General features: G+C 41.7%; 1 protein-coding gene across 3 annotated transcripts in view; it reads left to right on the forward strand.

Annotated features, from left to right (window-relative positions):
• The window catches only part of Znf521 (zinc finger protein 521), a 281,029-nt gene that overhangs the window by 152,979 nt on the left and 112,190 nt on the right, over positions 1-15,860 (forward strand). For 2 of the 3 annotated variants that reach the window (XM_060377652.1, XM_021645481.2), the window contains one exon: positions 423-507. In XM_060377652.1, the coding sequence (XP_060233635.1) occupies positions 423-507 (85 nt within the window). The remainder of the gene's footprint in view (positions 1-422; positions 508-15,860) is intronic. The other variant, XM_021645482.2, reaches the window with a different exon arrangement.

Raw genomic sequence — 15,860 nt, forward strand, 5'->3', positions numbered from 1 at the left:
GTGCTCTTAGCTCTAACCCCATTGTCTAAAATGCTGTGAACCTTAACTTAACAGGCACTGTACTTCCACATTTCTGGGAGCGATATTACCACGACCTTAGTCAGGATTAAACTGCGTGTGATTCTCACACACATTGGCTTTTGATCCGGAGCCAGGTGTTATAGGTATTTTTTATTATTAGGGTTTGTTCTTGAGCCCGAGGGCACTTATTTTGTTACCGTTATTTCATAATGCGGTGCCTTTGTTCTTGTAAAAGGGACAACTCGTAGCGTTGTCTGTCAACTAAAGTTTTGGTGAGAAGCGCTCCGTGGCCAGGGGTTTTGGGTTTTGTGGGTTTGTTTTGTTTTTCCTCTGGTTTGGTTGGGTTGGGAACGCTGAGAAACGGCGTGTCTAAGTAACCCTGTTCCTCCTTGTTTTCTCAGAAGAAGACCTACCAGTGCATCAAGTGTCAGATGGTTTTCTACAACGAATGGGACATCCAGGTTCATGTGGCAAATCACATGATCGGTGAGTGAGACCGCCCCCTACCACTGCTCTGTTCCTCTTGTGTGTGTGTACATCAGTGCCCATGTAATTAAACCGCGTTAAGGATGAATTAATTGTCCCGCCATCAATGGCTTTACCTAGGCGAGATTGATTTTTTTTTTATTCCTCTTATTAGACCTGGTAAGGCATTAGCATGTTTTTATTTTCTGCAAGGGCTAGTTTAGACTTCTGCAGAGGCTTATCTGTGTTCTGCCAGTCAGAGCACAGGTGATTAACAAATTAAACTTCTAATCATTTTTGCATTATTGAAAACTAACAGGAATGGTTAATGAACTGGATGTTAGCTTTCCATAGAGTTTTAGACAGGTTTTAATTTCAGAAGTTATTATGGTAATGGCACTGCTGTGTGTTGCTTAAGCATCTTTGTATCAAAATCCAAAGTGGTGAGTTTTTGTGATGGGGAGACATAAATAATTTAAATTGCCATAAAATACTTTTATAAGTATGGTTTCAACAGCCTGGAAATAATCATGATCATAAAGATCACGTAAAGAATTCAGTAATCATTTTTTATACCCCACCAAATTTTCCATAGATCTTTATAAAAGTGGTTAGGGAAAAAAAAAATCTCTGAAGTTACTCCAGGCCAGTGATTTTAGGGTTTTGCACTTATTAGGTAGACTGGAACTAAAATGGCAGATTTTTTTTTCACTTATTCATGTTGTCACATTATCCACTAATTCCTCAGGGGTTACTGCCTGCTTTTTAATTTGATAAGCACTTAGTAATAATGCTAAGAGTTTTACCAGCCAATTAAACTTTATCAAGCACATCTTTTGCTACTAGTAAAATGACAATTGCTATAATTTTGTACTATTTTTGTTACTCATTTGTATTTTTATACCACAAGAGAATGTTCTTATTTTGTACTTGCTTCATGGTGTTTTTATAAACCCATAAGTAAGTATGATATAATGTTTTTAAAATCTAGTTGACCTTCCGTTCAGCTAATAAAGAAGCTTTGTAAGATAGGAAGAAAAATTCAACATTTTAGACATGGAGTTTATTTCCCAGGGTGGGGGTCACCAACTTGTGTTATACATCAAGGAGCAGGGCTCTAAGATCATGTATTTTAAGGACACCCCAACTGTCACCCCTGCTCAATAAGCTGACCACAGCAGAACTTGCAATTTTTGTTTGTTTGTTTGTTTGTTTTTTGTCTAAAATGAAGGAGCTAAATTCAGAAGCATGTTGGGGACAATTTGATTAATAGCTTTTTTTTTTTGTAGCCTTAGCTTTTTTTTTTTTAATTTTCAAATGATAACACTTTTTGGACAATTGTTACAGATAAAAAACTAAGTGATAAACTGAAACCTAGAACATTACATGACAGTTAAAGTATTGATTATTTTATGACTTTGTTTTCCATATCAAAGTATGAAGATTATTGGTGATTTCTTATGCATTAAAATAATGTATTCTTCACCATGGCAGAACAGTATTAAAAGGTCTTTCTAAGCCGTCAGAAGATAATCACAGCATGGAAGGGATTCAGACAATGTTCCTTGCAAATTGTCTCCTGTTCATAATCCTGAAAAAAAAAAAAAGTCCATGTGAACTTCCAAAATTGCCTTTTTTTTTTTTTAAAGAGAAAGAGGTAGGGGAAGAAAAATTATTACTGCCAAATGACACCTGTCCATATTTACCCACCTCTGTTTCTTCAGTGTTCTTTGGTGGTGGCAGTCACAGACCCTACCTCACTCCCCCAGGTTTTGATATCCTTCACCTTCAAATTTTCTAGCTAATAGATAGATAGATAGATGGATGGATGGATGGATGGATGGATGGATAGATAGATAGATAGATAGATAGATAGATAGATAGATAAGGGGGGCGGGGTCCCTGCTCCTATCCAGTCCCCTTCAATCTAAAGTTAGTCTGGGATTTCTAATTCACCCACCATGCAGATGTGCACGTAGGGCGTATATTGGCCACAGTGCTGATATCTTATCCATGACTGGGGCCTGGATGGAATATCCAGCGTAAAGGGACCTTTTGGCTCTCCAATTTCATCATCATTGTGCCCGTGCCATCAACTTGCCCTGTCTCATTTTCCCCAATTGCTCTGTCCCCTTCTCTTTGTATTTGTCCTACATTCCTCATGATGTTAGTGCTTTCCCTGGCCCTTCCCTTCCCAGTAATAGTGGATTAATATGGCACTCACCTCCCCTTGGGATCTGAGCGTTTAACAATTCACCTTCTACCCGAGCCGAGACGCAAATCCCTTTCCTTTTCATGGAGGGCCTGATTATTTAATACTCAGGCCATTTTTTAATAATAAAATATGTGATTCTCTTGCACTCAAGGCCTAAACAAATGAATAGCATCCATTTAATTGCTCTGTCTCTTGACCAGCCATCCAAGTTCTTAGGCTCCATTCTCCTTGTTAATATCTAGAGAGAAAATGTGAAACAGGAGGGAGTCGTCAAGGCTAAGACGCCCCTTTTAAAACCCCAGTGTGATACTTAGTCTTTCAAATGAGGCAGGCAGCATTATTTCCTTGGCTAAAATACTTCCATTGAGGCTGGGTATTTTTAGATTGTGTATCTGTGTGTATTTTTTATCTAATAAAAAAATAATCTGAACTAGACATTTAGTGGGGGAAGAGGGATTAGGGTCTGTCTGAAAGCCTCTTACTCTGTTAAGAGGGTAGAGTATTTTTACGGATTTCATTTTACATAGAGGAAGGAGCCTGTCACCTGACAGAAACCAAGCTCTGCATTTGCCTCACTGAGCTCTGACTTGAAAGTCCTCTATTGTGAAGCCCTTGGCATTTTTCTGGGGAGCACATATGTTTTTTAAGCAACCTCCAAGCCACTTCTTTCTGCTTTCACGCTATTCAGGAGGGACATTTGGCAAAGGAAACTTACTGCTGTTTCCACCAGGTGTGTAAGGAAGGAGTCCTTAAGTGCTGTTTGCAGCTATGGGTGGAGTAATTTCTCGGTAAAAATATTCCTGTTAAGGACAAAACAAAAACTCTCCTGTTTACCACATTTTGACACAGTTTTGTGTGCTTGTGTGTGTGTGACATATATATGTATGTGTATGTATATATATGTACATATATCAGACCAATAAATTTTTCTTTGCACACACATACTCAAAGAATGAGGGAGAGGCAGAGAACTACAAAATGTTTCAACAACTTTCCTAAGGAAAGGTTAATGTCTGTGCAGATGAGGATTTTTTTGTCTTCTTTTGTTTCTTTCACAGTCTTTGCTCACTTCTTACCATACTTGAGAATCCTAAAAGAAGCCTTTGTCACCATGACTTTCATTTTGTATCCTCCCTTCTTTTTCTCTCAAGTAGTAAAGGTTTATTGTTATTCTCCTCTGTGAGATTTCTGGTTACTATTATTTGGTTCATATTAACAACAAAGAGATGGAACCAGGAAATCTAAATGTATTTAACCCGATGAAGGGATTGCCTCATATAAAATTACGAGGCTTGGCCGTAGTAGAGTAAATTTCTAAGTGGTTGGAATAAAGGGCTGTTAGGCATGAGATGATATAAAGAGATGGCATTGCCAAAAACAGTTTATGAGGAGCTTAATATTTTCACTCTGATAATTCTTGACCAATAATTACCAGCCTCTAATTATCTATTTTAGTTAGAAAGAAATTCTGTTCACTATGGAGGTTGGCATTGCAGCTAGCACATAAATCCCTAAAGAGATGACTGTGTTCCAAACAGCCACAAACAACTGTCTCATGAAACACAGTGAGCAAATTGTGAGTGGCTGGTGATAGCAACCAGCAGTATTGCTCACCACGAAGGGCCAGTCAGCTTGACAAAGAAATGACCAGAGTGGAGAAAGGCCATTATCCCTGGAATGGGTTATTGCAGTCTAGACAGGCTACACTGATGCCATTTCTAGCCCTTCCTTTCAGTGTGGATAGACTATGAAGGGAATGGGTATACATCATTTACCTTTGAATTACTTTCAAAAATCTACTTACAAACAGATTTTTTTTTCTGTTTCAATTATCGTTTTGTGTTTTTGTAAGATTGTGTTGTAGTGATTGCATGTAAGGAAATAGAATACCCCATTCTGTAAAGAGAAAAAAAAAAGTTTGGAAAAATTCAGACCTAATAGTAAGCTTATCCATGAAGGTTAAGGGTGATGCTAGCTAGCACTTTAGGGAAGAAAATATATTCATTTCCCCCTTAGAAAAGCAAAAAACAGTAGCTGGCCTGGAGTGAGCAATGCAGAGATACTGGCTGTTTTTATCCTGGTCTCTAATATTCGATGTCTTATGGATAATTATTTTAAGACTGTGGAGCCAACACTTGCACAATGCATACAGCAATGTAAGTACCCCAAGAGGCATGAACATGTGCTGTGCACCACTAATGTCAAGACAAGAAGAATTATAAATCAGTTTCGAAGAATTCAGAGAAGTTTAGTTTGTTCCGATAGTGAGTGGCATTCATAGGCGTCACACTGTATCTGATGCCCAAGGTGACAAGGGACATTCCTACCCTCTCTTTACTAGACGGCCTGCTTTCTGACTAATCATTAACATTTGGTGACGTGTTCTGGGCCGTTTCTGAAACATTTCAACTCGAGACCTCTTGCTTTACAATAGACGAAACCTAATACACTGGTATCTAGAGTGTCTTTGATTTTACTTGACTTTGAGCAAAATAACCAAATATCTTGAAGTCTGCATAAAAAGTCAAAGAACTATACTTTAATTTTCTGCTTTCATTGGCAATTGTTAAACTAATGGATAAAAAATGAATTTGTCATAATTTCTACAGGTATGAATATATGTGAGATGTGTGTGTGAGGGAGAGAAGACATTCATACCATCTTAAGCAATAAAAAATCATGGAGATTCCTTGGAGCCATGATTTACATTCTCTCTAAGTGAGACTATTGAATTTTAAAAAAAAGCTTCATTTGATTACCTAAAAATTCAGGGAATTAAGAAATCAAGCATTTGCTGTTGCATATGAGGAAATATTGGCTTATTTCATCAAGGGCTGGATTAAAAAAAGATGAAATCTGGGCAGTTTAATGGTAAGAGAAAGCTACTCTCGTGTGGGCAATGCTGGCTTATTTGAAAAGCCCATAAAGGGTTTCTGCGTGGCCCATACAAAAGGGGTACTTTCTCTTTAATAGCCATCTGTACAGGAGAGATGAGAAGTGGGCCAGGTCATCTCTCCTCAGCTGTCATGATATTAACGTAGGTAATGGAGCAAGCTCAGCGTTCTGCTGGGTGTTGTTTTTCATAGATGTTCATCGATTTACACAGATAATTCTATTTATTTCTTAGACTTGGGTCCAAGTGAGCCAGGCAGAATAACAAACACCAAAGCATTTCAGATGACTTTATCTTTGTTCGTAACGTTAACTTTTGTCTAAAAAAAAAAAAAAAAGAATGGTGTCACACCTACTGTGCAGATGGCCGCGTGATCTGTAAGCCAGCCAAAACATTTAAACAAATGTGTGATCTGGGGATAGATTAAATAAAGGGTAAAGTGGAGTGTGGGCCACAAATTCTAATAATCAGATAATTTTAAGTTGTGTGCAGTGTTGAGCCACAGCCACCGTGATAGCTGCCAATGACAGCAAGGTGCCGTATAGACCTCGGGTGGAGTCTGTGGCCTGGTAGGCCCCGTTTGAGAACCATACACTTGCTGTACAGCTGGCCGCTCTGTATGGGGACATCAGATAAAACTTATGTAAAATGAAGTGTTATTGCTTAGTTTGAAATTGTTCAGAGAGGGAATTCGCAGACAGTAACTGAAAACAGAATTCATGATACCAATGAAGCGGACTGTAAATATGAAGAGGCTTTAATTATCTGCGCAATTTAACAAAAATTCAAGATGTATTCAGAAAGGACGTCCACCAGCATTAATACACTATAGCTACACTGTTTGCCCAGAGCAAAGAGGGCTGTGGAAGCTTCCCAAGCCTTGTCTACCGGCAGCCTTCCTCGGTGCAAGGGCAGTTGAAAAGAAAAGTTCATTTTGGAATAAGGCAGATTCTTCAGGAGCTCACCTGAGTTGTTTGCAGTCTCATTTTCCAGGAGATTCAGGGTGACACACTCTGTGTATGGCTCCTGTTTGGCGTTAAGTTATTCCAAAAACAAGGCATGGTGTTTATCCTTGTGTGTTTTGGCAGTCGTGGCTTACAAGAGTAAAAGATATTAGCAGTTAGTGTAGTTTCTGACTTACTAGCCCTGAACAGAGCCTCCTGGACATTCCTTATGCTGACTTCCTGTAAGAGAGAAGGTTTGCCCAAGCCCGCAGACGGACTTTACAATTCAGTTTCTTGTCACCTTTGCCCTTTACGGGGCCAGAGGCTGCAGAAGTGTCTAGCTCGGACAGAATGACTGCCAGCCTGGTCTGTGCCGACTGTATGGGCTATATGGTTGTGCTTCAGTGTCTCATTGTGTCCTTGCCCTTGGCTTCCGGAGTCTGTTCTGAACGGGTAGGGGGGGAACGTGGAAACTCACCAGTAATAAATAAAAAGAGGCCCTTCTATCCAGTTGGATGGAGGCACACCCACACAATTGAACCTCCACACAGGCACGTTCAGATGCGAATCACACATACGGATCCTGACCTATTTCCACAGGGTCCGATTGCACCCAGCCAAAGAAAAAGTCTCTGATGACCCGTTTCTATAGGTTATTTCTCAGTTCCGGGGCCATTAATAGCAGTGAACAAAGGAGACGAGTGCCAATATGGAGAGTGGGTGTCGAACTTCAGCTGCTCATATTGTTGCATTTGGAGAGCTGACGGGGTTTCATAGGTCACCTTTAGAATTATGCCTATGACAGCAGTAGCTACCTGCCAAGATTGCAAGGTATCTCACAGCTCTCGGGATGGCGCCTGTGGCCCGGTAGGCCTCAGTTGGAGGGGCACACATTTGCTGTACAGCTGGCTGCACCGTATGGGGCAGCCGTGTGGGCTGTTAGGGAGCTGGAAAGGAGACAAGCATGAAATTTCTTCTAACCCCAACTCTGTTTTTCTGTACTGTTGGCTGCTTCTCAGATCCTTGACAAAAAAACCAATCAGGCACCCTTTAATCCGCCTGTGATTACCACTGGTATAAAAAGAGAAGCATAATGAGGAAAAATGCCTCGTTTTGTTGCCTTCAAAAGCCAACAAATTGGAGTTAACTTGACAGGAAGTGGCTTAATAATTAGATTATTTATTTATTCCTGACACATATCCCCCTGTTACTAGTCTCAGGAGACCCTGTAGATGCTACGATTTTCAAGCTGCCATTACTTCGCTGTCTTCTGCGAACAAAGAAGCTACTGTCTATCAGTCAATTAAATGCACTCTTTAAGCAGAGGCTGCGAAGTCCTCAATGGAGAGAGCCCAGGGACATTGTGGCTGATGATTCCTTTCTCTGTACTGTACATCACTCTCTCAACTATGGTCCCCACAGAGATGGAACAAAGTCATGCATTAAAATATCACTTGTTGATTTGTTTGCTAATGAAGAGCCATTGGACTGTTTGTGTATTTCTGTGGCAAAATTGTTGATAAAAGGGCCTACTTGCCAGCCTATCTCAGATCAGCTGCCCTGAGTGCTTGTTTAAGAGTTATTAAAATTAAAGTCAACAAACAGCAGAATCGGGGGGGAAAAGTCTCTGTGATAACAAGTTTCCTCACTATTTCCATCAGATTCAGCCCACTAAGGCAGGAAGCACAGGCAAACAGTGTCACAGCAGTGGCTTTTCAGTAACACACACACACACACACACACACACACACACACACACACACAGTTTTCTCTTGTAGGCAAAAACTCTTTCTCAGTGTTTAAGAGTGCTACCACTACCTTGTAGGAATGAGATGTTAGAGTCTCTTCATGAGGGTAATCTCTTAGGCCCCCTTTTAATTCCCTGCTTATTGAAAGGTCTTTCCGTAGCTGTTTCTCTAACTTGAAGGTACCTAGAAATTTTAGAAGGGAGCTAATGAAGGTCACCAAGGTAGGTCAGAAGCAGGACCCCAGCCTCGTGGCCGGAACAGAACTGTATCTTTGTGCCTCCGTCTGTTCTTTGTGCTGTCTTTCTCCTCTCTTTCTTCTGTGTTATCTACATATCAGTGCTGCTCACAGTTCCTCTAGACTGAGCCCCAGTGCCTTATCACAGTCTCTACTTTTTCCTGCCCCAAGCTTGCCATGTGCACTGCACATGTTTGCTGTGCTTCTCTGAGTTCCCGTTAAATGCCTTCGTGGTCGGTTGGAATGTACATCTGAGGCTCATCTGGAAGACTACAGGCCTATCTGGTCTGGCAGACATCAGTAACATTAGGACAGCCTTCTGACGAAATACTTAGCTCAGACTCTGCCCTGGGAGGAGATGTGTACATCTGGAATCTAAACAGGGCCTCTGGACTTTGGAAAGTGTCCCCCCCTGTTGCCCCGGACATGGTCAAGAGCTTTTGGGGGTCTTAGCTGAAGTTCTCACAGCCATCTGACCACAGACTGTACACCGTTAATTTAGGTATCATTGGATGGCTGTATCTCCTCTCTACCCTGTTATTCCAACTCATTTGTTAGAAAAAGCTTAGGTACTCGGAGGTGTTCCGTAATAGAACATGAATTTGAAACCCTTTCATTAATTGGTGATTAATGTGTTTCAGGATTAGTTTAAGCAGGGCTCTACCTCCTGCCCAGTCAAGTATGTTCTGGTTAATATCCAATTATCTGCACCTTCGTCGTTATTATGTCTTAATATTTCGGATATGATACCAGAAACTTGAGAGTCATGCTAATGAGGAGCATAGAGCAAGAATTAACCAATGACACACTCAATGATCCTTGGTGACGAGAGAATCTCCTTCCTTCCCCCCTAACACATTGCTTCAGCATCCTGCAAGCCCTGGCTGAGAAGGCAGACTTCCAGCTCCAGCAGGCGAGAATTAGAAAATCAATTGTCCTCCCTTTTAAATGATACGAACTTGAATTTGCAGTGTGACTGTTCACCTCAAACCATTGTTTCACTTCATTTCACCCAGGATAAAACAGGACCCGGTGAACCTGTCTGTGTTTCGCAAACAGGAAACGCCAAGCTCCTTCTCCTCCCTCCTCACCCGAGCTGCAAGTTGTTATGCTTCCAATGGGTGCTTAATTCAGGCTAATTTTCTATCCCTGTAATATTTCACTAAGGAAACACGTTTCCCCTGCTAATCTTTTATTCTCTTTTTGCAAGACAGAGTATCAGTGCTGTATACCGGCCACACCTCCAGTGGGTTTGTTGTTGGCTCTTGTTGCTGTTTCCCAGGCCCATTCATTCTTGAGGGGTCTGACTTAGTCCCAGAAGCGGTGGCTGCGTGCCGCCCCTTCACAAGCTGGATTGTAATGAAGCCACATCAGTAAATTGCAGTGAAGGGTGATTGTCACGCAGGGATTCCCTACTACACCTCTGGGTCCGTTTGCACCAGATTATTCTTTTTATTGTTATGATTCCTTCCCATCTTCTTGACCCTCTTGCTGCACTACTTACTGTTGGTCACCAATGCACCATGGAGGGCATCTTGGAGAACAAGGCAAACATCATTTTTTTTTTTCTCTGAGGAACATACCAATCACCATTCAATTCCAGAGCCAGATGGTCCAGGGGGACTCTGTGGTCCTTTACGGATCGCACTTGACTTTCTTGAGTTCATTTACAGAGACGTTCCCCTCAGCTCCTTAAAAGAATGAGGCGGTGAGGAGGATAAGGGCACACGTTTCTTTTTTTCCACATTGTAGACAGAGGCTGTTAGTCTATAGTGACCACCATCCTGATGTGGCCCTCCACAAAAACCCTTTAATAGTTTACAGAAGGCATCTAGATGATATAACTTGTTCAGGATCAGGATTTCATGATCAATATTTTCACGATCCTCCTTAAAACAAAGCGGTCAGTGCCCCCAGACTCAGGGGGCACACAACTGTGCCCGTGCTTCTCTGTCTCTGTGTCATCTCTTTTTTCTTTCTTTCTTTCTTTTGCGTTATTTTCTTTCTGTGTCAGGAGTGGTCAGTGCTCTCTCTAGACAAGACCTCGGTGCCTTTGCCTGTTCACTAAATATTTCTGTCCCAGGCTGGCTGTGTGCAAGGCCCATCTTTGTACACCTCCCGTCTTGTAATAAAGACTGTGAAGGGTTTTCCCTTATTTTCTGACCACACCTGTGCGCTCTATAAGCTAATAACCATCTTACATGAAGTCAGAGATCTTGTGTGCTTACTGGAGAGCACTGTGAAGAGGGTGTTAGCCTCTAGGTGCTGGTGTAGGAACTTTTGGTGGCTGTTAATCTCTTTGGTGTCATAAACGTGGTATCTGTGACCAGGTTTCTCCCAGCTCTGAAAGTAGTTGTTTTTCTTCCTCTGAGGCTGTGCGTCATTGGAGTTAAAATCTAGACTGAGAACTGACACACCTTCAATTGAACCACCAAGTCTTTTAAAAGTGCCTGGCCATGACGCCAGTCTCACGCTGTCGGGCCATGCACACTTCCGATTGTGGGCCAAAGAGCATTGATTTTTTTTAGCTGTCATTTCTAGGGCACACACTGTAGAATTGAAATTTAAACCTTAATCCACTCAGTAATGCAATTAATTTTTAATGTGCAGTAATACTAATTGAAATGGCTTGAATTTAGTAAGTCACCGCAAGACATTTTCAAAAGCAAGTGTCTCCACCGAGGACTAGAAGAACAGACAATCATTGTCGTGGTGTTTGCTGAGTAAACGCTCATTCTGCAGGTCTCCAAAAAAAGGAGTTTTCTTTAAATTACATGATAGTATATATGTCTAAGAAGAGGACTATCTCTTTGGGAAAAAAAATCCTACTTTCTAGCCACTGTCAAAGAGTAAATATTAATTTTTCAAGCTACAATTTTAGCTAAAATATTTTAACAGGTTTGCAAAAATAATCTTAACGTGCTGAGAAAGTCGTTGACAATAGCTGCAAATGAAGTCACCCTCCAATAATGTCACAGTCAACACTGAGATGTAGGGACGCCATGTCTTATCAATTTCACTGTGTGATGTAGTTTGTGTTTGTGAGGTCATTATAATTAAAAGTTTTAATTAAAAATGTCAGAGTCAAAAATCAACCTTCTGAATGGACAGTCTCATTACGTAGATTTGAGATATTTTTTTCAGCTTTGATGGACATGGTAATCTGTTATTTTTGTTTTGTTGTGTTTATATTCTGCTAAATTAAAGCTATATCTCTACTTTCTTATATTCCAAAAGCTTTAACCTTTACATATTATATCCAAGAGGCTTTTTAGATGCTATGGGAGGGTTGGTTTTTTTCTAGCTACCATGCAACAAATTTTTTCACAGTAAACCGGAATAGGTTTTCAGTCATATCTACACTAAAAAAAGGTTTTCTAAGCACATTTATCTGCTAGTAAATGAGGACTTTTTAAAATGCATCAGTTCTCCTGATGAATGGGCTTGCAGAGTGTTCAAAACGAGCACCAGCATTAAGTTAAAAAAGGTTGGGGGCTCTGTATATCATGCTTCCACAGCTCGCACATTACAGTATTTAATAAGCCGATAGCGCTGTTAAATATTTAGTGCAGGTTCTCTCACAGCCCTAGCATCTATTCAAATGGGATTTTAAGACATTTCTTGCAGCACATAAGTAAAAATGATATTCGAGAACTTGAAGCAGTTGTAGCGTGGCATATTTTCTAAATGAAGTGTAGGCTCACATGGTACCAGTGAGTTCAAGAGATCCGCACTCACAAAACCTAAATCCATTCACAGTCCTCAGATTAAGAGTCGACACTGACTTTCATTTCTGTCATGGTTAAATCGCCAGTGCTCTGGAGATCAACAAAGAGTATAAAAATGGCACGGTGGAAAGGAAGAGAGCGTGCTTGTGATCACTTTAAGCCTCACGGGCATCAGTGGAGCCTTATATGAATACCTCCTCTTTTTTTTTTTTTTTTTTTTTTTTTTTTTTTTTTTTCACTTAGTAAGGGGAACAAAAGCAGGAAAAGTGAGAGAAAATCAACTGATAATCTCTTCCGTCTGGATTAGCCAATCACTGTGTGGAGAGGACCCCGAGTCCTGCTAGCATCTGTTTTGTGTGTGCTGTGGCAAATACTGATACCTGAGTTATAGTTGTGTATACAAGCACAGTGTTCTGTAGAACATCTTCGGGTAATATTTGATAGTTATTATCCAAAACGATAATTGCTCTTCTAATCTGGGATGCACACTAGTTTGTAAGAGTCTTCTGTGCAGGTCTTATGCCGAGGTCATTGCTGTCCTGGCGATGGGTGGTGGCTGGTTAGAATTCATGTTGCTGTTCTCAGCTCCGTCTTATTGCCAGGTTTGAAGGTGTAAAAATAAAAGATGGGGCTGGCTCCACTTTGTAAGTGGCATGAGTTGGGTTCTTCTTACAGCCTATTTGTCCGAGTCTAGTTTCCCTCCCATTTTATATGCAGTCAGTGGCCACAAAATTCATTCAGACTGCGCAGACACACCTACCCAAAACACACATCTACAACAGTGTGGCCTGATGTCAATAAACAAAACACAAAGATCCTAATGATGGAGGGAAATGTGTTTTGTTTGCCATTGTGTATATTGTGTGGTTGCTCAAATGAAGAGTTTCATGGGAAAGAAGGGATAAAGAAGATGACTTCATGTATGCACAAAGCAGAAGGTTTCAAGATGGACTTCAAGTATAGGTGTGTTTAATATGCAGTGCTTGATGCATGCTGACCTCAGGTTACAAGAGTAGAAAATCCCATTTTCCAGCTTGTTTCAAATGTAGTAAAAATGCTGCTTCAGTTGCTTTATGCTACTCACATTGGGAAAGGTGCTTATACTGTGATAATTATCATCAAGGAATATTAATGTGTTCAGCATTTGTAACCCAAAAACTCATTATAGCTTAAGCTGTGCATCTGTGAGGAGAGAACTTTGCCAGAATCCGCTCATCACAGGGGTGGCCTCCTGCTTGCTGCGGAGTGGTCAGAGTACTGCAAGAGGTCACTCTGGCTATTTTTGAAAGCTGAAGTTTTGCAGTTTTTGAATCGCTACCTTCTGTCTAAAGGGCTCACTGGTTCTGCCTCCGAATGGCTTTCTTCTTAATGAATTCGTAGGAAAGTGCAAGAGTAAGAGTCAATCGATCAGAGGTAGCCGCGCCTCATGATGTCACACGTAAGAGGGCTGGCGTGTGTGTTCCACACCGAGATAACTGAAATGCTTGTGTCCCCTCCTCTGTCACTGAGTGAGGACACATTTGCATTGGTTTCCTTAGCGCACGTGCCCCTGGGTTTCAGGTAGAAATGTCCCCGCTGAGGTTTTCACAGCCCTCTGGCTGGAAGGTGCATAAATAAGACTGCAGGGTCAGCCTTCCTCTTTGCGCACCAGTGTCCTTAATTAGTCTGTGACAGCCTTCTATATGAGCCTGAATTGTACCCCGGATGGCTTCTCACACATTGAAGACATCTCTTTAATTCATAGATGGATGTTTTTGTGTGTTTGCTTAAAATCACTTGGAGGAGACACGGATTTGATGGGGAACAGAATCTCTGGGCGTTCCAGGCATTCTGGCAACAAATCTGATTAAAAGACTGCCATTAGTGACTGTGGTTAGTTTTCTCCGAACCTGCACTCACCTGTGCTGGACAGCTTGCTTCAAGGGAACCCTGTGCCTGTGACACTTTCACGTGATTAAATCCCATTATTTTCCCCTTACTGATCCATCACTTGTCATTTCCCATAAGTCACATTGCTCCATGTTCCCTGTTATGGTTTGTATAGGCCAGGCAGAGAGCAGGAGGGCTCGGCTCTATCAGGCTGTTTGGCTTTGCCCGACTGCTGTGTTTCAGAGGTCAAATTGTGAACCTGGCCTTGCTCCTGGGAGGACTAGAAAAATATGTTTCATAACTTCCCGTAGACTTAAGTGAAGAGGAAGAAGGGAAACCATGAAGCCCATAGGCTGTGTTTAGATGAGCTGTTAGGTGGAAATTCATCAGGCAAGAGAGCTGACTAGTGTTCAGGAGGCCCCCTCACCGCGAGGGGTCACTGCCTTGGGTCCAGAAAGAGTCCTTGCTGAGGGCTTTGGGGGCCAAGGTAATCATTCAAATAGCCCAGCAGGCACAAACACACAAGTTGATAATCTCCGGGCAAGTTGCTGAAATGGGAACTTACTTACCTGTTCCAATCACTTACATGAAGGAATGCTGACGGAACGAGGTCCAGGAATCCAGTACATCCCGAGGCCGCAGGCTGCCTCTGTTGAATGCAATTTGTTTTGGCGGTGTTGTTGTTTGGTTTTTGAAGGCAATGGAACCTTTATTTTATTCTGCAGAGCACTAATGCCACGTAATGGATGGACTTCCTGGACCAAAAACAGGCTGTCAGTAGTTGGGGGCTGGAGCGCTGACTGTGTAATGCAGAGCTACAGCCGTGGCGCCTCTTCTGTGAGGATGGAAACTTAATAATCTTTATGAATTTTGAGTAACTCATAACTCCACTTCCTCACCCAAAGATATATTATGAAAAGATTGCTTCTAAATCCTTCAGACACTCTATGCTCTTATGATACATGCCACCCTCTTTACCTGGAGGCGTTAGAAATGGATGTGGCTTCATCTCTTCATAAGAGATAAAAATGTATACTTTGGAAGGAGCAAATTGCATTTTCCTGTTTAAGTTCACTATTTGCACGTGATGTGACGGGATCCAAACGTGAAGAATTGCTTTTGACATTATTCCTCTGCCTCGGATGTCCCAGGCCGTTACATTACTGTGCTGAAATGCCCTGTCGCTGCGGAAATGCGAGGTTGCAGGCCTGCGAAGACAGCCACGCTGCACCCTGAGTCCAGGCCGTTTGCTGTCGGCCTCACGTCTTTAATCATCCAAGCGGCTTGCTTTGTCTTAGTGAGGAATTAGTGACTGAATAACACACGTCTCCCAAGAAAGCAAAACCAAGCGCAGGCCTGTTTGGGAGCAAAAGAGAGTGTTTGTTTCTAGCGGAAATAGCAATTTTAATTTCCTCTAAAAGTCCATTTCACATCCCCTTTAACCTGAACCAAAATAAAAATTTCAATACGTTATCCTGCACTCCAGATATAGCGGTATAGTTTCTAATTCAATTAAAAAGAAAGGAAGAAGGAAGCGCTTGCAGCTTTCTTATATGTTGTGGCACATGTGCGTGCAGCGGGCGAGCGCGTGCGTGTGTCCATCCAGTGTCCTCCCCTTCCACAGACTCGGGGCTGGACCACTCCCTTTCTTGTGTTTAACAGGGTTCCAGCGGCTCAGAAGCTGGGGCTGACGCGACATGAAAACCGTGGAGCTTGTATTGCAGTCTGATGTTTGAAAGAGA

This window comes from Meriones unguiculatus, chromosome 2 (assembly GCF_030254825.1).
Source record: "Meriones unguiculatus strain TT.TT164.6M chromosome 2, Bangor_MerUng_6.1, whole genome shotgun sequence".
Taxonomy (NCBI): Eukaryota; Metazoa; Chordata; class Mammalia; order Rodentia; family Muridae; genus Meriones; species Meriones unguiculatus.